This window comes from Phalacrocorax aristotelis, chromosome 2, assembly GCF_949628215.1.
Source record: "Phalacrocorax aristotelis chromosome 2, bGulAri2.1, whole genome shotgun sequence".
Lineage (NCBI taxonomy): Eukaryota > Metazoa > Chordata > Aves > Suliformes > Phalacrocoracidae > Phalacrocorax > Phalacrocorax aristotelis.
In genome coordinates, this window is record NC_134277.1 from 61,575,902 (window position 1) to 61,601,419 (window position 25,518).

The 25,518-nt window shown below is 41.7% G+C and overlaps 1 protein-coding gene across 1 annotated transcript in view; it reads left to right on the forward strand.

Moving 5' to 3' along the window:
- The window catches only part of ADCY1 (adenylate cyclase 1), a 177,081-nt gene that overhangs the window by 69,188 nt on the left and 82,375 nt on the right, over positions 1-25,518 (forward strand). Inside the window, exon 4 of the mRNA XM_075083782.1 lies at positions 17,028-17,139. Within this exon, the coding sequence (XP_074939883.1) occupies positions 17,028-17,139 (112 nt within the window). The remainder of the gene's footprint in view (positions 1-17,027; positions 17,140-25,518) is intronic.

Below are 25,518 nucleotides of genomic sequence, written 5' to 3' on the forward strand. Positions count from 1 at the left end.
TTTTTCCCCTACATGAAATGGTGTTTCACATAACCACTAAGGCTGCTGTGGCTTACTCACTGCTTCGATGTGGAGTTCATAAAAGGTTTTGAACCTGAATACCCTGTCAGGAGAGGTGAATTCATTCTCTGACATTAAGAGGTACCCTTCTGGGGCAAATGAGGCCAAAGTAAGATGGTCTCATTTTAATGTCAAAGCACAGATCCTCAGGGAAGAGAACTAAAAACAGGAGACTCTCCCTCACCATCTGTACTATAAGAAACTGTATTACATTTTATTTCAGTACTGCAATTATTGTGTTAAAAAAAGATAAGGGGGGCATAGTGTCCCAATAAATACCCAGCAAACTGTTGCTAGCAGGTCCCAGTAGACTAGTTTCACCCAGGAGCTGTGTGACTGCAGAACTGCATGATGCAGGGGAACTCCCTGCAGGTGCCACCCTGACACCAGTGTGGAGGACAGTACTACAGCATCCCTCCAGAAAGCGCTGCTGGTGGTCAGTGCTAATAATATGTGTGCTTTAGCTTTTAAAGAGATGAAAACAGCATTTTTTTCTTTTGAGTAGTGGTAGCGCTATACCAGGCAGACCTAAGAGACCACTCCCACAGTCTCATGACTTGCCTTCTTCATACCAAGCATTCTGTAAAACACCACTCTTAAACAAACAAAAAACTCCTCTATTGTTCTAAACGCCTGGAGTTTTCAACCCCAAAGCTACACAATGGAAAATTGAAAATGAGCTTCACTTTTACCTTTCCTATTGCACTTTCTTCTTCTTCCAGCAAATATCTAGAAGTGTCAGAGCCTTCAGAAAGGATAGGCTGTAGGAAGTGGGCATGCAATTAGTCAACTGCATGATTTTCCACTCCTCACCTATAAAAAAAAAACCCCACACCCCCACCAACAACAACAAAAACCTCACCAGCAACAAAAAATATGTGTTTCAGTCTTCCAAATAGCTGTCTAAAAAACCAGTCTTTAAGCACTAGATCTTGCGTGTGAAAAATAAGAGATTGATACAGCTACCTTCTTTACCTTCTCCCAGAAAAACACAGGGGGATACATAACAGTGGAGATATATATACCCCTGTAAGAAGTGAATGATGGACTGGGAAAAGATAGTGGCATATTTCAGATGCAGCATGGCAACAGCCCTTGTTTATCAATTAGTTGGTAAGTATTTACCAACTATCAAATAGTTATTGAATGACTGTCTGCAAATGACTGTGTCTCCAAAAGGGAATGGAAACATGCCTCTCCATGTTGAGGGCAGAGCCCACAGTGTTATGTCATGCTTCTATGAGCTCTTCCCAGATATGTAGTAAAGAGAGGACTTTATTTTGCTCACAGATAACCCTCTTCAGTTAGAAATCACTTCAGACCTCCACCTTAGCACTGTGCTGGTTTTGGCTGAGAAGGGGTTAATGCTCCTCACCGTGGGGGGGGTCAGCTACCTTTCCAGCTTCCTGTGCTTTGCCACGTGGTGGGGGGGCTGGGAGGGATGGGGCCACGGTGGGGGCGGCTGACCCCGACTGGCCAATGGCAGGTTCATTCCATACCATGTGACACCATGACCAGTATATTAAGGGGGGCAGTTTGCGGCTTGGGAGGCAGCACGGTATTAGGTTGTGAGCAGCTGTGTCATGTGCGGATTGCTTCGGTGGTTTGTTCCCCTCCCTTCCCCACTACCCCAGGGTTTTGCGCCTCTCGTTGTTCTCCTTTACATTGCATTTCTGTTGTTGTTTCTTTTAATTTTACTTATTAAACTGTTCTTATCCCAACCCACGAGCGTTACCCTTCTGATTCTCTCCCCCATCTACCGGTGGGGGAGTGAGCGAGCGACTGTGTGGGGTTGAGCTGCCACTAAACCACGACAGTCTTTTTGGCGCCCAACGTGGGGCTCAAGGGTTGGAGATAACAACAGCTGCTGGTCACAGCACCATGTTGTCCTTTTTGCAGTTGGTGTTAAAAATCGGTGTTGGTTTGTTGAGTCTGCTGTGTTCTGCTGTGATTAGTAATGTTTTGCCTATGAGATTTTTTATACAAACACTCGTTTTCAGCTTTATCTGGTATTTGGGGTTTTTGCTGAAACCGTTACTGTACTTTGGATACCACCTTGTTGAGGCAATTAGCAATTATACCTCCTCCTCTGAGAGATCATATATGGAGGAAATACAGAATAATACCTTTGCAACTTTGTTCTATGATGTCTGTGCCTTTGTTACAACAACGTTTTTGTATCTTGAACATCCTTGGGTGGTTAAGGTGCACTTATTGTTAGTTTTTGGGCATATTGTTTTGGTTTTGACTAAGCAACTTAAGAATATCACCCAGAAATCTGCCCCGAGGCTTGATAGTTACAAGTGGCAGGGCATGTGGGATAGCATGGGCAAATACCTAGGGCAGTGGGCACCCCCAGTGTTTTGGAGTTTCACCCCCAAACAAGTGCAGAATCCTAAAAATCTAGCAGAATATTTGGAGAAAGTATGTTGTTATGCTGGGAACTCCAGAGATACACAGATAACTGCAACATGCTGGGGTCTGGCCCATGCATACCGAGCCCTGCTCAACAGTATTCAGTGCCCCCAGGGGGAAGAGAATGTCTCTGGATTGAAATGCAAAGTGACTGGCACTGTAGACAATCCAGCCCTGACAACAGGCACCGCAGCCACTCAAGCCCCCACAACAAGTACCGGAGCTAGCTCAGAAAATAAACCCGTACCAGTATCAGTTGCCCCCATACACAAGACGAAATATTGGAAGCGGACATCAACTCGTTTAGAACGGGATGATGAAAAAGCAGGGCCATCGCGGGGAGAGGAGGGAGAAGTAATAAATGAAATAGAGACCACCCGATCCCTGTCCTTAAGCGAGTGGCGAGATATGCGAAAAGATTATAGCCATCGTTCAGGTGAGCACATTGCCACCTGGCTGCTCCGATGCTGGGATAATGGGGCCAGTAGCCTGGAACTAGAGGGAAAAGAAGCCAAACAACTGGGATCCCTTTCTGGGGAAGGGGGCGTTGACAAAGCAATTGGAAAAAAAACACAAGCCCTCAGCCTCTGGAGGCGACTCCTGTCTGGAGTGAAGGAAAGGTATCCCTTTAAAGAAGATGTTACATATCGCCCAGGAAAATGGACAACTATGGAGAAAGGCATCCAGTATCTAAGGGAATTAGCTGTGTTTGAGGTGATTTATGGTGACCTGGACGATCAACGGTCATCCAAAGATCCAGATGAAGCAGAGTGCACACAACCCATGTGGCGGAAGTTTGTACGGAGCGCACCATCTTCGCATGCAAACTCATTGGCAGTTGTTATAATTAATTTAGCCTTAAACGGAATTTCAATTAAAGTTTACAATTTATTGAATAGAGACAAGCAAGCAGCGCTGGATGCATGGGGGATCCTTCCACCTAATGTGCATACCATCATACAATACTACAGGGTTTATATTCAGTTACTTAATTAATAACAATTAGTAAAAACACGCCTAAGTTTACACTCATTGGTCAGTGATAAGCATCCCACTTGCCGTTGGTCAGCCGTAGTTAAATTAGCCACGCTTGCCATGTAGATTAGCACGCATGCTCTTTACAGTTTGGGGGGGGCAAGTCTTTTTGGTCCTGAATTGGGTCGGTGGTCGCAATCTCCCCCTGCCGGAATTACCTTTCCCCCAGTTTTCATGCTTCAGTGCCTTCTGAGCCAAGAAGTTCCCTGTTATCACCACTGGCTGAGTTGTGGCCTTCCCCATCTTGGCACTCTCCTTTGTATCAGGATGCTTCCACTGTTAGCAGCAAATCGCCAATCAACATTCCAATCATTAAGACAGTTAGCAAGTCAATTGAACGGCCCTCGGTTACACAAGCACAAACAGTTCCATATTGACACGAATCAGATGAACACATTGTACACAGTGATGTCCTGGAAAGATGACGAGACACCAACGGTGGCAGAGGTGATAGATAGACTCTGGGATTACGACACAAATATCTCTTCCTCGCTTGTCTCTGCTGTGGAGAGACTATCCCGGGAGGTCCAGCAACTCAAAGAAGATATGTCCTACTCCCCACCTCGACAGAGCAGTGTCTCAGCTGTTAGGAATAAGCGTCCTTTGGCTCAAAGAAGGGGATACACACCACGGGCCACCCTATGGTTCTACCTGCGTGACCACGGAGAGGACATGATGAGGTGGGATGGCAAGCCTACTTCGACCCTACAGGCACGAGTACATGAACTGCAAGGAAGAACAGTCACTCAGGGAGGCTCTTCCAGGAAAGCTGCTGCTGCTCCAATTTCCAGTGAGCAGGTCCTCAGACAGAGGAGTAGAAGCGCAGATTTTATTTCTAAGTGTAATAGAGGGACTCCTGATTCACATTTACAGGAAGTGAGTTGTGACTGCCATGATCAGGACTAGAGGGGCCCTGCCTCCAGCCAGGTGGAGGAAAGGGATAACCGGGCTTACTGGACTGTGTGGATCTGATGGCCTGGCACGTCCGACCCACAGGAGTATAAAGCTTTAGTGGACACCGGCGCACAGTGCACCTTAATGCCATCAAACTATATAGGGGCAGAACCCATCAGCATTGCTGGAGTGACAGGGGGATCCCAAGAGCTAACTGTATTGGAGGCCAAAGTGAGCCTAACTGGCAATGAGTGGCAGAAGCACCCCATTGTGACTGGCCCAGAGCCTCCGTGCATCCTTGGCATAGACTACCTCAGGAGAGGGTATTTCAAGGACCCAAAATGTTACAAGTGGGCTTTTGGTGTAGCTGCCTTGGAGACGGAGGAAACTGAACAGCTCTCTACCTTGCCCGGTCTCTCGAAGGACCCTTCTGTTGTGGGGTTGCTGAAGGTCAAAGAACAACAGGTGCCAATCGCCACCACAACAGTGCACCGGCAGCAATATCACACCAACAGAGACTCTCTGATCCCCATCCATGAACTCATTCACCAACTGAGGAGCCAAGGAGTCATCAGTAAGACCCACTCACCCTTTAACAGTCCCATATGGCCAGTGCGGAAGTCTAATGGAGAGTGGAGGCTAACAGTAGACTATCGTGGCCTGAATGAAGTCACTCCACCGTTGAGCGCTGCTCTGCTAAACATGCTAGAACTTCAATATGAATTGGAGTCAAAGGCGGCCAAGTGGTAAGCCACAATTGATATTGCTAATGCATTCTTCTCAATCCCTCTGGCATCAGAGTGCAGGCCACAGTTTGCTTTCACATGGAGGGGCGTCCAGTACACCTGGAATCAACTGCCCCAGGGGTGGAAACACAGTCCTACCATTTGCCATGGACTGATTCAGACTATACTGGAACAGGGAGAAGCTCCAGAACACCTTCAATACATTGATGATATCATCGTGTGGGGCAACACAGCAGAAGAAGTTTTTGAGAAAGGAGAGAAAATAGTCCAAATCCTTCTGAAAGCTGGTTTTGCCATAAAACAAAGTAAGGTGAAGGGACCCGCACAAGAGATCCAATTCTTAGGAATCAAATGGCAAGATGGTCGTCGTCAGATTCCAATGGATGTGATCAACAAAATAGCAGCCATGTCTCCACCAACTAGCAAAAAGGAAACACAAGCTTTCTTGGGCGCTGTGTGTTTTTGGAGAATGCATGTGCCAAATTACAGTCTGATCGTAAGCCCTCTCTATCAAGTGACCCAGAAAAAAGATTGATTTCAAATGGGGCCCTGAGCAACAACAAGCCTTTGAACAGATTAAACGAGAAATACTTCATGCAGTAGGCCTTGGGCCAGTCCGGGCAGGACAAGATGTAAAAAATGTGCTCTACACTGCAGCCGGGGAGAATGGCCCTACCTGGAGTCTCTGGCAGAAAGCACATGGGGAGACCCGGGGTCGACCCCTAGGGTTTTGGAGTCGGGGATACAGAGGGTCCAAAGCCCGCTATACTCCAACTGAAAAAGAGATATTGGCAGCATATGAAGGGGTTCAAGCTGCTTCAGAAGTGGTTGGTACTGAGGCATAGTTGCTCCTGGCACCCTGACTGCCAGTGCTGGGCTGGATGTTCAAAGGCAACGTCCCTTCTACACACCATGCAACTGATGCTATGTGGAGTAAATGGGTTGCACTGATCGCCCAGCAGGCTCAAGTAGGAAACCCCAGTCACCCAGGAATCTTGGAAGTGATTATGGACTGGCCAGAAGGCAAAGGTTTTGGATTATCACCAGAGGAGGAGGTGACACGTGCTGAAGAAGCCCCACTCTATAACAAACTGTCAGAAGATGAAAAGCAGTATGCCCTTTTCACTGATGGGTCCTGTCGCCTTGTGGGAAAGCACCGGAGATGGAAGGCTGCTGTATGGAGTCCTACACGACAAGTAGCAGAAACTGCTGAAGGAGAAGGTGAATCGAGCCAGTTTGCAGAGGTAAAGGCCATCCAGCTGGCCTTAGACATCGCTGAATGGGAAAAGTGGCCAGTGCTCTATCTTTATACTGACTCACGGATGGTGGCAAATGCCTTGTGGGGCTGGCTGCAGCAATGGAAGCAAAGCAACTGGCAGCGCAGAGGCAAACCCATCTGGGCTGCCACATTGTGGCAAGATATTGCTGCCCGGGTAGAGAAACTGGTTGTAAAGGTACGTCACGTGGATGCTCACGTGCCCAAGAGTCGGGCCACTGAAGAACATCGAAACAACCAGCAGGTAGATCAGGCTGCCAAGATTGAAGTGGCTGAGGTGGATCTGGACTGGCAACATAAGGGTGAACTATTTCTAGCTCGGTGGGCCCATGACACCTCAGGCCGTCAGGGAGAGATGCAACATACAGGTGGGCTCGTGATCGAAGGGTGGACTTGACCATGGATGTTATTGCACAGGTTATCCACGAATGTGACACATGTGCTGCAATCAAGCAAGCGAAGCGGGTAAAGCCTCTGTGGTATGGGGGACGATGGCTGAAATATAAATATGGGGAGGCCTGGCAAATTGACTATATCACACTCCCACAAACCCGTCAAGGCAAGCGCCATGTGCTTACAATGGTAGAAACGACGACTGGCTAGCTGGAAACATATTCTGTCCCCCACGCCACTGCCCGGAACACTATCCTGGGTCTTGAGAAACAAGTCCTGTGGCGACATGGCACCCCAGAGAGAATTGAGTCAGACAATGGGACTCATTTCCGAAATAGCCTCATAGACACCTGGGCCAAAGAGCACGGCATTGAGTGGGTGTATCACATCCCCTATCACGCGCCAGCCTCTGGGAAAATTGAACGGTACAATGGACTGTTAAAAACTACACTGAGAGCAGTGAGGGGTGGAACATTCAAGCACTGGGATACACATTTAGCAAAAGCCACGTGGTTAGTCAACACGAGGGGGTCTGCCAATCGAGCTGGCCCTGCCCAATCAGAAATCCTACATACTGTGGAAGGGGGTAGAGTCCCTGTAGTGCACACAAAAAGTATGCTGGGCAAAACAGTCTGGGTTCCTCCTGCCTCAGGCAAAGGCAAACCCATTCGTGGGATTGCTTTTGCTCAAGGACCTGGGTGCAGTTGGTGGGTGATGCGGGAGGATGGAGAAATCCTATGTGTGCCTCAAGGGGATTTGATTTTGGGCGAAAACAGTCAATGAACTGAATGGCACAATGTGAACTGCTATATAATACTGTGTGTCACCTCTGTGTTGTATCAATGATATCAGAGTACGAGCCTCCCAATCCCTGGAAGATAGACTGTGAAACTAGCCGTGCAGCAGTGATGGATCGATGACTGACTCAGTATGCAGCAACCCAATGCCACACACACCATCTCTCCCACCCTGAAAGACTGATACAACAGATGGAGCCCAGAGTCATGGACTGGGTGAACTCAATGGACATTTTAAAGGACATTTTACAGGGAAGGTCCATGAACTAAGGGAATGATGTCTGTGTATTATGTTAAAGGATGGGAAGGGGAGGGATGGTGGTTGTTAAGGTTGTATTGCATCGTATGGGACCTGGGCATGGTGTAAATGGTATGTGTCCTGGTTTCAGCTGGGATAGAGTTAAATTTCTTTGTAGTAGCTAGTATGGGACTATGTTTTGGATTTTTGCTGGAAACAGCAGTGATAATGTGGAGATGTTTTAGTTGTTGCTAAGTAGCGCTTACACTACTGGTCAAGGACTTTTTCAGCTCCCTGTGCTCTGCCGGATGCACAAGAAGCTGGGAGGGGACACAGCCAGGACAGCTGACCCCAACTGACCAATGGGATATTCCATACCATATGACGTCATGCTCAGTATATAAAGCTGGGGAAGAAGAAGGAAGGGGGGGACATTCAGAGTGATGGTGACTGTCTTCCCAAGTAACCGCTACACGTGATGGAGCCCTGCTTTCCTGGAGATGGCTGAATACCTGCCTGCCCATGGGAAGTAGTGAATGAATTCCTTGTTTTGCTTTGCTTCTGTGCGCAGCTTTTGCTTTACCTATTAAACTGTCTTTATCTCAAACCATGAGTTACCTCACTTTTACTCTTCCAATTCTCTCCCCCGTCCCACCAGGGGGGAGTGAGCGAGCAGCTGCGTGGTGCTTGGTTGCTGACTGGGGCTAAACCATGACAGTATGGAATAAGGGGTGGAGAATGTGCTGGTTTTGGCTGAGAAGGGGTTAATGCTCCTCACCGTGGGGGGTCAGCTACCTTTCCAGCTTCCCGTGCTCTGCCACGTGGCGAGGGGCTGGGAGGGGTGGGGCCACGGTGGCGGGTGGCTGACCCCGACTGGCCAATGGCAGTTCATTCCATACCATGTGACACCATGACCAGTATATTAAGGGGGGCAGTTTGTGGCTCGGGGGCCACAAATTATTTGAAGATTAAGTGAAACTTACAGAAACAATTGCTTTTTTTCCCATCTCTCACAATCCATTAACTGTTAACTTTTGGAGATCATCAAAGCTCTCTGTTCAGCAGCAGTCTCATGTCAAAAGAGAGAGATCACTAAGTCTGAATTCACCTTTCTTTTGGAAGTTATATAATGTTACAAGAAAAGGTTGTTATCCATTCCAACCCTCTATAGGTATTTGTGTCTGTGCAAAAAGGAATAAGAAATCTTTCCCAGGCAAATTTTTTTATCTCCTGTGTACACTGTGTAAAGGGTAGTGGTTATATTTATGCAACCTTCCCAAAGAAGAGGTCAAAAGGAATTGTCACAAGCTGATGAAAATCAGTCCTTTGCCAACAAATTCTTCACTCTACAGATAAGCTGCTTCTTTTTATGTTACCCAATGATCTTGAAAAGGATACAACTTTTTTTTTGTCAGAGGAAGAAATGAGGCTTTTTATATATCTATTACCTTGTAAAGTTTTTGAACAGAATTGCTGTACAGTAAGAAATCAGTGTATGTGTTTTAAATGGAAACAAACTTAATGAAAATGCAGTATGCAAAACAAAGCATGCAAATACACATCCAAAATTATTATAGCGTGAACCCAGTAAGAACACTAAATTCAAGCATCAGGAAGGTAAAATAATCACAGCCAGTAAAATATCTGTGCCACATGAGAAACAAATAGTCCATATACAGTTCAGGAGCCATTTCAACACAGTATAGGTGTTATCTTACTGGGGTCACCCCAGCCAAGATGACAATGAAGGATATGAGGGCCAGATGTCAGCTTACTCTTAAAGACTCCCAACAGAAAAACTCTTCTGCGGTGATCAGGAGTACGGTTTGTAACGTACAAGAGACACCTCTTTCCTAAGATTAGATTAAGTAATGTAGGATTAATATTTCCTTTTCTTATCCCTTGTCTGGTCCTACAGGGTTGAGGAATTTATAGATTACATATATATGTACAGTGGCTACTGTAAAAACACACTATTCCTGACTCAATTTCTCCATGCAGCTATAATTCATTTAAGTAATTTCAAGTTGTGTTTCAGATCAAAAATATGCCCTATATGGAGCCCTCAATACATTTTATTGCTTGTCTCTTTTGAAATGGACTTTTCCCACTCCATCAGATATTAATGAAACTGTTTCAACAAATGCATGGATGAGGAAAGGGCTGACTTGGTTTGTTAGTCGACAACTCACTGTGGTCTGTAGCTCAAACAACGTTCAAGAGATAAACAGGAAGTGAACACTGAACTGCTACAAATTTCTTGAGCCACTGGTACAGTGATTTCATTTAGTCTAATTTTTACAAGTGTAAAATAAAAGTGGCTACTTTGCCAGAAATTAATCTCTTCTAACAACACACTGCCTGATTCAAAGCTACCAATAAAGAGATTCCTCGCGACCATTTAGAGTTTGTTGTGACCCAGTCTGAGGCCAGAGCACAGCCTGCAACTATTTATATGCAAATATTTCTGATCTGTCTTGTCTTCTAGAAAGCATCAGGACTCAACAAAATTTTTAGTTCGACTTACCCATGCCAACATTTTAAAAAGCCGTGAACATGACACCTATGAACACACTTGTATGTAGGCTTTCTGAGCTCATAAGACTTCACAGTGAACTAGAATTCATGAATGATTATTTTGTAAAAACAACCGTCCCTTTGCTTTTAGTTTTAACAGCCCTGTTTAATTTTTTGAGAGCATTTGTTTCTTCATCCTTGCAGTCAATTATAGATAAAATTGTTAATAATTTTCCTTTATGGTTGATCTTTAAGGAAAAAACCAAAAACCTACAGATTCCTTTCTGAGGCAGCATGCACCATTAAAATATCATTCTTATTATAAATTGTACTCTAATTAAACGAATGACACACACACACCCCCAAAAAAAAAAAACAAACAACAAAACCCAGGGCATACAACCCCCACCTTATTTTGCTGAGTATTTGTTTATACAAGTGGCTCCACTGAAACCAGCAGGACTATTCAAGTGCATAAAGCACATGAATGAGCACTGTTAAAAGTGAACATTTACCACCTACAAGCTTTTAAATATCTTGTATAACTTGGCAGGATTTCTCCTTCTGAACACCCCCTAGAGTGACGTAGAAAAGGATGTCAATACTCGCAGTTGGAAAGCAGCTTAAATCTCTTAAACCAAGCCACAGGCTTTCCACTCTAGGTTTTAGCAGGTGCAGCAGCTTCCTGCAGTGCTGCTGAGGGCTGCAGAGTCATGGGGCAGGTGCTGGCTGTGCCTGCCTGCAGGGATCACACGGGAGAAAACAGGAATACAGAAAGTCCTGGAGGGATGACTCAGGACTTGTCAACACAGAAATGCTCCAGATAATCAAGGACTATGAGATAATACTGTATGTAACTTGTATGCCTGTGCAGAACCAGCTCAACACCATGTTTGTGACAGAGTTGGAGAAACGGCTGTTTATAATGCTTTCTTTCCTGAAGTTGCTCATTGCAGTGTTGGTTTGCTTTTATTCAGAATTTTTTATACAAGAAACAATTAGAAATCGCTGTTTCTGTGTCAAATCAAATACTCCAGGTAACTTTGAAAAAAAAAGTCCTTAGGAAACCTCCATTAAAAATTAGAATCATGGAATCATAGAATGGTTTGGGTTGAAAGGAACCTTTAAAGATCCTCTAGTCCAATCCCCCTGTCATGGTCAGGGACATCTTTCACTAGATAGGGTTGCTCAAAACCCTAACCAGCCTAACCTTGAATACTTCGAGGGATGGTGCATCCATAGTTTCTCTGGGAAACCTGTTCCACCCTCATAGTAAAGAATTTCTTCCTTGCATCTAATCTAAATCTACCCTCTTTTAGTTTAAAACTGTTACTCCTTGTCCTGTCACTACAGACCCGGGTAAAAAGTCTCTCCATCATTCTTAGAAGCATGCTTTATATATTGAAAGGCCAACATTCCTTGGTCTCTCCAGAGCCTTTTCTTCTCCAGACTGAATAACCCCAACTCTCTCAGCCTTTCTTCATAGGAGAGGTGTTCCAGCCCTCTGACAATTTTCATGACCATCATCTGGACCCACTCTATCCATGTCTGTCTTTTGCTGGGGTCCCCAGAACTGGACACAGTGCTCCAGGTGGGGTCTCACAAGAGCAGAGTAGAGAGGAAGAATCCTCTCTTTCAACCTGCTGGCCATGCTTTCCTTTATGTATCCTGGGATACAATTGGCTTTCTGGGCTGCAGAACACATATCGCCGACCCATGTCTGATATTCCATTCACCAGTACCTGCAAGTCCTCCTCCCAGAGCTGCTCCCAATCCATTCATCCTTCAGTCCGTATCCACATTTGGGATTGCCCCAACCCAGGTGCAGGGCCTTGTACCTGGCTTTGTTGAACTTCATGAGGTTCACATTGGTCCACTCCTCAAGTGTGTCAAGGTCCTTCCAGATCGCATCCCATACTTGTAGCATTTCAACTGAACCACTCAGCTTGGTGCCATCCTCAAACTTGCTGAGGGTGCATTCACTCCTTCTATGTCATTAATAAATTAGGAGGGAAACAAATAGTCAAAATAAAAATACTGCTGTTTAATGCTTACAAATCTGTATTTACACATTAAGATACAGGTACCGATCATATATGCTTTGTTGCAGTAGTCTGTGGGGCATACAGTCTTGTACTAAATTTATGTGGATATTAGAGATTAGGCATGATGTCTGTGTGGAGCATCTAGCAGGAACTGTTCGTCAGTAATTGTAGATGCAATTACTGTATACTATAATTGGAGGAACTGTTTTCCAAGCTTTTTTGAAAAAGTTATCTTTCCAGAAAGCTAAGTGCATATTCTAAGATCAGAGGAAAAGAAGCAGTGCACAGCATCTGCAACAGGAAACGTTCTGTAGCAAACTAAACTTTGAAGAAATTTATTTGCAAATTTGGCAATTTTTGCAGTTGCAAATAACATCTTGAGATTTATGTATATTTCAAAATGTTTGGACATAATTCTTGTAAGATCATTTAGTATTATTGGTAACTAAAATATATAAAATATTGATGAAAAAATGGGGTAGCTTTCTGTCAGAAATAAGCTAATTTTCCTATGAAATATAGAAAGGTGACTATGTAAATGTTAGAAAGACAGGCTCTGTTTTCAGCAGGGAGTATTTAAGCTACACTTTAGCAATCAATAAATTTTTAAAAAGTGTTAAAATATTACTATATTAAAAAAAATTAGTTTTAAGCTTACTTTTGTAAATGAGAGTAAGACTAGTCAAAAGTTTCAGAAAATAGCCACAGAAAAGCTGTGTTTTAGCCTTGCTTTGAGAGTGCTGCAAGAAGAAAGGCAATACTAACCCAGGTGCAGCTGCACCAACAAACAGTTATTAGCTATGAGCAGGTGTTGCAGGAGTGATGGAGGCTTTAAGTCATGGAAAGGGAAACCTTAGCTGTTACTGTGAGAGAGAACACCAGTAATGCAAGTGTGTCTTGCATCTCAAAGCCATGAGAAGGAAAGATTTCAAACCAGTCTTGTTCTGCTGCTGTCTTGCACTTTAGTAATACTCATTATGTGTTCCTTTCATCTTTTTTAATCAAGCAGGCAGCTTTACAAGCCAGCAAACCTCTAACCCAGGACAGCACTGCTCCTGTAACACAGTGGCATCACACAGACTTTAAAACCAAGAGCAGAGCAAAAGTTTGGCAAAGTTCTGCTCAATAATTGATTATTTTTGCCCATAGGATTTAATTAGAATATTGTCATGCTGTTGTAAAGTATGACTCTAATAACTTGTCTGCCTAAAAACCAAAGTTATTTAAATTTTTACCAGATTAGCTAAATTTCCTGATCCTGTGAACTTACTGGTAAAATCTTGGTATGATTGAAAACTACAGGACAAATGCTGAATATCTCAAACAGCAAAGTGTTGCAGAGCTTTTGGTATAGCCCACAAGCTCCTTGGGGTCCCTTTGCTCAGTTGCGGGATGGAGAAAGAGCATCGCTGAGCCCCCGGGCAATGAGGCAACACCAGGCTTAGCGCTGTAATTACTTAGTCTTGCTAACCATCACATTTACATTGCTTGTCACAGAGAGTGGTGCTTGAATCATGTGCAAAGAACGAACAGAAGTAACCTTTGTCCTTTGTTTTCACTTTCTTTTCACTTTCGCTTCTCTTCTTTCTTTAATAGTTGCCGTTTAATTGAGATTGTTTTTTTCAGTTTTTCACCAGAGTGCCCCAACAGCATTGTTAAGATTTCTGTGGAATTAAAGCAGGGAGAGTCATATCCCTCCTGAATGGTCTTTAAAAGAAACAATAGTTAATGGGTAGCTTCTCTCTTCTTGTTTGTATGTATACTAACATATATTTTTTTTTTCATAAAATTACTTGGCAATCACTGTGAATTGTCTCTTTGTATACCATATCATCATGAGGACTCTTCCATGCATAAATAAGGTAGCCCTGGTTTACTCTAGTTTAATCATCTCTGAGGATGTGAATGTCCATGGCAATTAACAATTAAGTTACAGTGAACCAAGGCTACTTTGCTTTTGAAAGAGTGCATCTCCAGGAGCGATTAGCATGCCTTAACCCTGAGGTCACTTCTGCAGTTACTTTGTCTTAACTTTTCTAATTATATCAATGTTAGACATGACCTACATTTAAGACTCCATTATTCTTTTGTGAATAATATATCCATACCAAAGGAAAGGGAATTTCATTGCTAATTTGTGTTCTGCAACAAAACAGGTGGGGACATGGACTTTGAAAATATTTCAATATAATTGAAAATATGGTTTGGCTCTGGAAACACTTCAGGTGTTTCACTGGAATTCTGGCATCTTATCATTTTTCTCTTTAGTACCCTTACGATTTTCATGGCTGTAGCAAGAATTACAATGTCTTTTCTGTTCTCACTCCCTGTAGCAGATTTTGCCACCTTCTGATAAAGGCTTTCAGTCCTTTATATTCCAAAGACCTGAGCAGGACGTAACATGGGAAGGAAAAAATGTTATCAGATGGGTAATTTGACCCCATAGACAAAAGCCCATTTCACAGACCAAGATGCTGCCCTAATTTGTTTTAGACATTGCACAATAAAGAGTAAGTGTTGGTGCTGCCCCACAACACTTGTAGTCCAAGTAGTAAGGAAAGAGGCAACAGATGGACACAGACTGGTGGAGAAATGCAAGAGATAGTATTTATCAGCACAAACATTAAAATAAAATGAATCAGCTAATGAGTTTCAATGCCATTTTTAGAGTTTCAGATCTCCATGTGTGTGAGAGGAAAAAATAAAAAAAATTTGAAATGTAGAATGTGCAATGGCTGAGATGAAAAATGGCAGAGAAGCTAGCAGAAGCTGTTATTATATCTCCCCTATTATAAATATGTTATTATAAAATAGCGTCTACACTCCCCCTCCATACTAACTAAAACCTGGAAACTACATGACATTTGGATTGCAATAGTTGTAGTTGTTTTTTCCTCTGTGTCTTTTCAACTGTAGGAATTCTGACATTAATTTAGGTCATAAAGCAAATGGGTCATAAAGCAAACAGTATGAAAGGCCTTGATGCACATTTAAGTACACTGGAAGTTCTTCAAGGAATTTAGGAGGATGATTTGATATTAACCAACGATTTTCCAGAAAGACCATCCTATGGCTGTCAAACAACAGGGATGACAGTCCAGAATTAAGACAATAAGTAGATCTTCATGGGCAAATATGGAGAGCACTTTGCTGGCATTATTGCACTGTTAATGCCTTTTACCTTATCATTTGGTTGTTCACATTCATGATGGCAGAGTCACAAATCATTAAAATTGACTAAATGCTGAATGTCTTATTTTAAGAAGCCTTTTTCTTGTGTTTAAACAGCATGGTAATGGAATAGCTGTTATTTCCTTGAACTGGGTCCATCTTGAGCAATGTTCTCATAAAGCATGCTGGAAGGAGAAGAGAGTGGGGACTCTGCCCCGAGGATTAACATGACAACAGACTTTGTTTGGATGAGTCAGTTTTCTGCTGGTATATGTTACTTAAACTGCTCTGGTGGATAAGAGATTTTAGCAACTGGGTTAAATGAAGTTATAGAAACAGGGACCGAGTCTGGAGTTGTATTGGCTCTTTTTTGTAGCTTCATGGGCGAGTTCTGACTTGATTATGGTGAATGGGAAACAGTAGACTTGTTAGTCCTGCTTTTCTAGCATCTGTTATTTTATCTATAGAGTGGAGGTTTGTTGAGGGGAAGAGGAGTACATAATGCTTAATTTATTTTACAGTTTGCAAGCTAAGTTTTACACTATGTCAAGTACACCTAGGACATGTAGCATGGGACTGTTAGCATTTGCATAAATAAGGACTTGTTTGACATTTATAGTGTGGGTGTTGGAGATAAATGCATTAGGTTTCTGCAGCGGGCTATGGGCTTCTGCCAGCAGATGAAGGAATCTAAATAATTAACTCCATACTCTGTCAAGTTTCAGGATCTGCACAAGAATGTTTATTCTATCACAGTAGTATCTGTGCTTCTTTCAACTATCTTCCCTTATCACCACAGATGTGTAGGGGTTGTTTAAGGCAGATTAAACTCTCAGACATTAAAACCTTGCTAATACTGATGGAAGCTGGACGCTTATCTGAGACATGCAGCACAGTACAGAGAAGCCTGTCCTGACACTGTGGATGCTAGCTCCTCATGAGGAGTGGTAAAACCACATCATGGAGCTAACATATGCAAGTTATTAACCCCTGTCTTTCAGTACTTAGTAAACCACAGGCAAGGTTTATCAATTTGACTGTGGAAATCTACCAGTCTTCAAAACACTGTCTTTGAAATCAATTGAGCTAAGAAGATCCCAGCTGTAAAGAGGAGAATCAATTGGTTTTTGTGCTCCTAGAGTGCTCATGGGGGAACTTGACAAATGAGATACTTTGCCATATGTACACCGGATAAGTATATAGGATAGGTATATAGGCATTGAAAGTGTCCCAGGGTTCTCTACAACAGTTGACAGCACCAGACTGGCAGCTATTTGTCTGAATCTTGGCCATTTTTGTTCCAACTAACACTTTATTGGCCCCGTTTCAAGGCTTGTTTGAGTTTGTGCTTTGGATCACATTTGTGCTATGAAATAGGATAATGAGAATTTGAAGGTGTCTTCTGTACTGATATCTCTGTGTCTTTTTCCTTCTTTACAGTATTTTGTTTGCAGACATTGTGGGGTTCACTAGTTTGGCATCACAGTGTACTGCCCAAGAGCTGGTGAAGCTGCTGAATGAGCTCTTTGGCAAATTTGATGAATTAGCAACAGTAAGTACAACAATCTTATTTCAATTTAAATTCCCTTCTGAAAACTATTGCATGAGATAGACTGATTTAGCCCCATGTGTCATGAATTTCTAAAGCATCCATTTTTAATTAATATTCTGGTGAGAAAACAGTCTATTTTAATAGTTTAGGAAAGAAGCTTAAGTTGCTATTTTTAAATATACTTTTCTTCTCTCTCTTTGGAGGCTATCGGTGTTCTTCATTGGTTTCGTTTGCACAAAATAGAGAAAATATTTCAATATTTACATTTCTGTCCTGCATGGAAAAGAACAGGATAATGGAAAATATGAATACTGGCAGTATGGCATAAAACTACTTTCTGTGATAATAAGAAGCTAGAGAGTAAAGTTAGTTCTTCACAGTGAGCACTTCTTGTCATAGAAATGATGGTAGCTTTTCAGAAAGGCTAGTGTAGGCAAAATGGGAGGCTTATGTTTTGGTCATTGCACTTACATTGTGCCAGATTCCCCACGGAAAAAGAAAATGAGAGAAATGTTCCTTGCCTGTAACTCATAGCAGTTTAATGATACCACAAGCATTCGACAAGAAATGGGAGGAATGGATGTGACTGAAAAAGCTACACACCTTGTTTCAAATTACATTGACAATGTGCTGAAAATGTATTTTCCTCCTGAACAAAGCATGACTTCATCAAACCTATCTTGTTTGCCAGCCATGTCCTCAGAGCCTTCATTGCTGAGAAGTATCAACTCCATATGAATTATTGTCCTCCACTATCTAGCTATCTTGTCTTCAAACTCTATGAAGCAGCTTAGAGAACATAGTTCTTCAGGTCACCAACATAAACAGCATCCGTATTTTCAGTCCAAAGTCACTTCTTCATGATGTAGTCTTCCACATGAGAGACCTGAAGCCTGTGGATAGTTTATATCTATGGCTCTCTCTTGATAAAAAGCTGTCAAGGACCTCAAAGAGAAAGAAATCTTCCGCTCCACAAGATGCCAGGGTTGAGGAAGACCTATTCTTAGTTAAATGGGGTATCGTTTCATCAAGTGCTAAGTCCTAATTTGCACTATATCTTCTGTTCAGATCAGAACAGAGAGGAACTATTGTGTGTTCCCTTTTTCCAAGAAAAATAGAAGATTAACTTAGATGCTGAGTAGAGAGACAATGGAGGTGCTGGTTTTTTGTATGAATCTGTAACACAGTCATACGCTGTTGTGCAACTAATTCATCACAGGAACTACTGGCAGTGCCTCATAGTGAACACAGGTCCCCAGGTCAAAGTACTTCATAGATATATACTTTAGAAATAAAAGAGAGTGCCATGTAGATGATCATTAGCAAGAGATTAAATGGCTTTAAAAGTTCAAATAGTCTCCTTATTTTCATTTCATTACTCAGCTTCATCCTCCAAATGTCAACCAGCCACCTAATAAGCTCTTTTAAAATTTACAATGCTATAATTTGTTGAGTCATCATAGCCATGAAACCCAGGGCAATATAATACATGGGAATACTGTGACATAACATGAGATCACACGTGTACAGAGAAATGCACATGGCTATGTCATGTGACATAGCACTGAAGCCAGGGAGATGGCTACTGCACCATGTTTGCTTCCTTAGCAGTGGCCAGGTGCAGCCAACTGGAGATTTCAGTGACACCTGCAGCCAGGGCACCAGGCAGATGCCAGCTTTTGGTACAAGGGCAGTTGTTTGTCGGGGAAGAAGCAGATTGGAGATAGCAGAAATGCTAAAAAGCCTCAGATTTTCTGTTCAGCCTGCATGCATTCTTCTTCCAGATTTGAAAAAAAAATCCCATGGTCTCTTTCAGCTATGTGAGGCAGATTTATTATTTACTTGTTTTTCTAGTTCAGACTGTGCTGCTTTGGGTTGTGATTAAGAACAGAACATATAAGCTTTCCTTGGTGCCTTCTGATGTGGTAAAGGGACACTAGTTACCATGTCTCCTGAAGTCTGAAGAAATGTGCCGAGAAGTGTAATTTTTAAGAAGGTTTCTGATCTTTGTTTAAAACAACTTGTAGCTAGTCATTATTAGGTCAAAACAGAGGACTGGACTGATTTTAAAACAGTGCTGTAGTTTAGTATTCAGAATGATAAAGGAGGAATCTGCAGTGTTTTTAAAGAAAATATAATGGTGATAGGTATGTTCCCTGTGATGACTTAAGTGTGATCTGTGAGTGTGCATGCTGTGTGCTGCTGCTTCTTAGGAAGCAATGTCAACTAGAAGGTGCAGTTTATGACAACCTTTGTTAAAACAATTGTTCTGCCTTAAAACTGTAATGCTTATAAAAAACCCCTGTCACCACTGTAGGAAATGTAGTAAGTATAAGGGAGCATATATTTGCTGGGAGTCTCATGAAGAGTCTTGGCATTTTGGCACATTTACACATTGTAGGAATAGCGAGTCTTTGTTTTTTGACAGCGTAGCTCTGAAGCTGACCAGAACATTAAAAAGTTACTGTTGAGAGATCTGGGACAATTTAATCCTTAAGTTTGTCCTGACATTTAGAAGCTGGTTTATGCTTTTTAGGATTAGATTTTTCTCTCTTTCTGTATGCTGTTTGTTTGATTTTTTTTCTTTTTTTTTGGTAAGGCAAGAGTTTTGTTCTTTTTGAAATGCCACACCTTTTTAAATTCACAATAGTTCAGATATAGTTACAGCTCATGACTAGGAGTTCTGAAGTCAAACCTTAGATTTCAATTTATTGTTATTCAAGCCCTTTGGAAGTTTGCTTGTGCATTCTTCTAATAGAAAGGGAAGAAAATTCCCCATCTGCTTACTCCCTACTAGAAATGATTTGTACTTTTATCATGTCCTTCATTTTTTATTCACCTCTAGAGCAAATATGTTTTCAAACACTTATCTTGACCAGGTTGTTTTACCTTTTAAATCACTGAGTCTTTGAATTCTGACAGGAGAAGAGGTGATCAGAATACAGTACTTAAAACGTTGGCATGTTTTCTATTTTCACAATAGCAATATTTGGTTTCTTAAAGAAACAATCTTAGGCAGTCATTTTATATAGGACTTTGAGTCTATGGGCTAAATTCAGTCACTTTGAAGAAAGGACAGTGAGTCTCAAAAATACAAAGCTAAAGAAAAATGAGTGACAATATTAGGGTCTTTGTGGGAGTGTAACTTCATCCTAGACAGATGTCAGAGAATCCACATAAAGAGGTGCTTTTATGAAGGCCTCAGGGTTCATTTGTATATCTGGTTACTGAAGTACTTGTAAAGTCACAGTCAGGCACCCTGAATTTTTATAAGCATTTTGGATAAGTTTGCCCATTCTGCAAAGGTTCCCTTGGGACTTTATACAGCAATAGCAAGACACCTTCCTGAATATATGCAGTTAAGTTTCTCATAGGCCTATGAATAGTTCAAATAGAAAGAATGGTTTTGCATTAATTTCTATTGGATTTTATCTGCTCTTCAGGCTTAGTTTACTTAGTTCAGGCTGTTACTTCTGAAGTTTCTCGGTTTCTTCCAGTTTTGGTTAAGCAGAGTAGCTTTGTGCTGTTTCAGATTTTGCCCTAGTGATAGTCATTCAGCATTACATATTACCAATGAATGCTTTAAATAACTGATCTTTGCATGTGGTCTTCAGATGCCTTACAATTAACTCTCAAAACTATAGCTAGCTTCCAGTTAGTCATTCTTCAGCTTCTAACAGTGACAAATTTTAATGAGATACAATCATTTGCATGGTGTTGTTTTTATGTTCTCAGGGAATTCTTGGACACAGAACACTTAGGGGGGGTGCCTTGTTGCTTTAATATACTGTATATTTCAGTGCATTTTCTCTTAATGCTTTAGATGTGTCATGGATTTACTGTGAACGAGAGAGGTTGTTAATGCTGCAGTTAGCCAAGCAGCATCCCACAGAGTTGCATATGCCCTGTTTGGGTACTGTCATGGTCACAGCTCCACTATCTTGTGATACAGTTCACCTATACCCAAAACATTTTACCTGTAATAAGTCATCTTAATAGAAGAGTAATGTCTCCAGCATACTGCACAGTAATGAAACAGGTTTGCTTTTCAAAGAAGTTTTAATATTCTTTTCTTTGGTAGATTTTTCTCACATACTTCCTGCATCTAATCGACATGGAGAATTAATTATTTGTGTTTACAGATTCAGTTATTTCCCTTTCAACTCCCATATTACTGGATTTTTGACTTCTAAGACTTTACACTTACAAGTGGATAAGGATAAATTAAGTTTAGGCTCTTTTCAAAGGACACCACTGGAAGAGGATTTTGATATTTTTGATAATTTGGATATTTTGGCATCTCATCTATTAGACTGACATACACCACTTTCTTGTTCTTTCCATTTGCAGTTATGTATACTTTCAGGCTTTGTCAGTATTTGTAGGCTGAGCCTATTTTTATTTCTTTCCATTTTAATTTAGAGTCCTTTCCTGATTACTTTCTTAGCTTTCAACAATTTTTACTTTCCAAATTTCAACTTACTGAAGTAGCTTTTTGTACCTGTTCAGCCTCAAAACTATTGAACTTCACAATGTTGCTGCTGAGCTTCTGTGGCTTTTTTTTAACTGTTTCAAGAACAGTCAGTCCTTTGCTGTGCTTTGAACTAGCTACTCCTAGAAGCAACCATTTTAAGAAATTTATTCTATTGAATCTATAGAATGGTTTTGTTTATATGAAGATAATTATGATGTATTTCTAAAATATAAAATGAACAAAATTTTGTGGGCTGGTTAAGATGGGAAAGTTAGTGCTAGAAAACATAAACTTACAGCACATAACCCTTCTTTGTGGAAATTGGCAAGTGTGCTCTGGGGGGGATATTTACAAAGGCTAATTTTAAGGAGACTTGTCTCCCCAAGTTCCTTTGATAGTCCAGACACAGGATCCCACTGAGGCAGATCATGCATGTAAGCTTGAGTCCAGTTCTGAACAGCCATCTGGAGAGGCCTATGGAGGTAAGCTTTCTTAAATTAAAGTGGTCTTAATGAGTATCCCTGCAACTCTATAGGACCAGGAACTAATTATGTTTATATAGTGAGAAGCTTAAGTGTCTGTAGGACAGTTTTCCAGGGAGGAAAGTGTTGTAAGAACATATAAATAGCAGGTACCACAGAGGTCAGGTCTTGTCAAACCTCCTTTGTGGTACTTTTTAGGTAAGAAGATATCGTGCTTGGTACGCTAATTCTCTGTCATAACTCTTGTCATGATCTGCATGCTTGTGGTAAATTACCAAATCCTTCCTGAGTTTGTCTTCTGCAAATATGAGATTTATGTCTTTGTATAAGGCTGTGTTGGATTATTCTGATCAGCTGCAGATGCTTGCAGTGTGGGCATTTGTACTGAAACTAATTGTTTTGATTCCTTGTGCAGTAGGCATACAGAAGGGTATTTCTGGAGTTCAGTGTGTGTCATTCAAGTTGGATGAATTTTGCTTTTCTCTTTGCTTTTCTCAATGGAGCAGCCACCAGGACCTCTCAGCCTGGGGGAGGAGAGACTCCAGGAGCACTATCCTCAGATGAGTCAGCTTTGCTCTTCTCAAGCCAGACTTTTTATCTCCTTGAAGTCTACGGAAATCTCTCTCTGGAAACTACTTTCTTTACAGCAAGCCGTATACAAAATCTTGCTAGTTCTTCTCATGCTGTCATTTTTCAGTAATTCTGCCAAGTGGAGGGGAATGGCCGTTTCCAGCGATTAGGTCTTGAAGTTTTCCCATGCTTTTTTGTTTAGAGCATGACTGAATTTCATACTTTTGTTGGTGCACAAACATGACAGTTTTTTAAAATCCTCTCTATTTTGTTGTTTCCAGAAGAATCTGGAAAAATATCAATTTCCTGAAATTTAGAGCTCAGCTTTTGAACATTTTATAGTGCATTTGTTTTAGGATTGTTTCTCCTGGGATATTCCTCTTCATAAAAAGACAGCATCTTAAAGGATACTTAATGAAAGCTGGGAAGCCGACAAGAATGCATATCAGTTATGACAATTGTGTAAAATATTCTTGCTAAAATCCTTTTTAATTTCCAAGTAAGTTAACATATATGCTTGTTAAATAGGTTCTCACTCTCCAGGACTTAAAACATTTAAACTTCTAGTTTTGTAAAATTACTCTCCATGTGGACTAGGGAAGGAATTTATAGTGAGAATGGGAATGCACAGAAAAGGTAGGCCAAGAACAAGTAGGTTTTTGCATATCAGCACATATAATTGTCAATAAAATTGAGGGAAAGCATTGGAGAAAAATGTCTTCCTTTTCATAGCTATCCTGAAAAATTCTACATTTGTTCATGCATGATAGGACTCCCATGATGGTAGATAATTTGCCAGGACTTCACAAATACATTACTAAATTACAAGCTTACATATGCTTATCTGGAGGTAGACAGCTTTCCTCAGTCAGAGCCTACCAAGCCATTTTCTATGGTACTTCCTATACTGTAACCAGATTTGTTTTTCTTTCCTATTATTTCTGCCACTCTGTAGAAGCTCTTCTTCTCAAGTCTGTACTAACTGGTGTTGCCATCAGTGTGTCTCCATTGCCGTGCTGAACTGAACTCTATACAGTATTGCAGTTGGTTCATTCTCAAGGGTTTTTATGCTGGGACTATGTAATGGTTTAGCCCCAGTCAGCAACCAAGCACCACATAGCCACTCGCTCACTCCCCACTGGTGGGGTGGGGGAGAGAATCAGAAGAGTAGAAGTGAGGAAACTCATGAGCTGAGATAAAGACAGTTTAATAGGTAAAGCAAAAGCTGCGCACAGAAGCAAAGCAAAACAAGGAATTCATTCACTACTTCCCATGGGCAGGCAGGTGTTCAGCCATCTCCAGGAAAGCAGGGCTCCAACATGTGTAATGGTGACTTGGGAAGACAAACGTCATCACTCTGAATGTCCCCCCCTTCCTTCTTCTTCCCCCAACTTTATATGCTGAGCATGATGTCATATGGTATGAGATACCCCTTTGGTCAGTTGGGGTCAGCTGTCCTGGATGTGCCCCATCCCAGTTTCCTGTGCACCTGGCAGAGCATGGGGAGCTGAAAAGGTCCTTGACCAGTAGTGTAAGCGCTACTTAGCAACAACTAAAACACCTCCACATTATCACCACTGTTTCCAGCACAAATCCAAAACACAGCCCCATACTAGCTACTACAAAGAAAATTAACCCTGTCCTAGCTGAAACCAGGACAGACTAGCAGATGTGCCAAGTTACTATTTGCAGGCATTATTCCATTAAAAGTTATCAAAATAGTTGTTTCAATGGTTAAACCCACAGTTCAAAACCTGGGTGAAAAGAAATGTTAAAATGTGTGTGTAGTAATTGACAGGATTCAATGAAATTTTCTAATGGGCTGGACAACTTTCAAAAGTGTATTATCACTATTGTCACACTGCAGTATAATGAAACTGGCTGTAATTTCCATGTCAGTTCATTACACTTAGGATTTGACTATGAAGTTTATCTGATAAGCTGGCTTCAATAATTTTTCACATGTTGTGGCCCACATCCAGCAGTTATTAAAATAGATTTGGATACTACATAGAGAAACCGTGTTTGTAAATCTTTTTGTTTTATTGAAAAAAAAAAGTAAAATGGTAAGTGAAATTACTGTTTGTCATTAATGAAAGTTGCAGATGGTGTGGGTAGACTCTGCATTCAGCTCTGGGGCCCCCAGAGCGGGCCCAGAAGAGAGTAGCAAAAACAATCAGAGGGCTGGAACGTCTCTCCTATGAAGAAAGACTGAGAGAGTTGGGGTTGTTCAGTGTGGTGAAGAGAAGGCTCCTGAGAGACCTTATTGTGGCCTTTCAATATGTAAAAGGGGTTTATAAGAAAGTCAGACATAAGAACAGCTTAATGATTAAAACAAAACTGTAATATTAATAATAATAGTAGTAGTCGTAATAAGAATAATAATGAAAAGGAAAATAATAATAATAATAATACAATGAAAAGGCAAATTATGAGAGAGAAAGGGGCGAAACCTGGGGGCGGGGCAGAAACTGAACAAACAAGTATGCAACCGCTCACCACTCGCCGACCAATGCTGCCAGTCCCAGAGCTGCAATCGCTGCTTCCCCCAGCCAACTCCCCACAGTTAATATACTGGGCATGACGTCATATGATATGGAATATTCCTTTGGCCAGTTTGGATCTTCTGTCTTGGCTGTGCCCCCTCCCCTCCCAGCTTCTTGTGCACCTGGCAGAGCATGGGAGGCTGGAAAAGTCCTTGACTAATGTGAGCACTGCTCAGCAACAACTAAAACATCAGTGGGTCATCAACATTATTATCATACTAAATCCAAAACACAGCACTACACCAGCTACAGTGGTGAAAATTGACTCTATCCCAGCCCAAGCCATGACACTGCCCATGACGGGGGT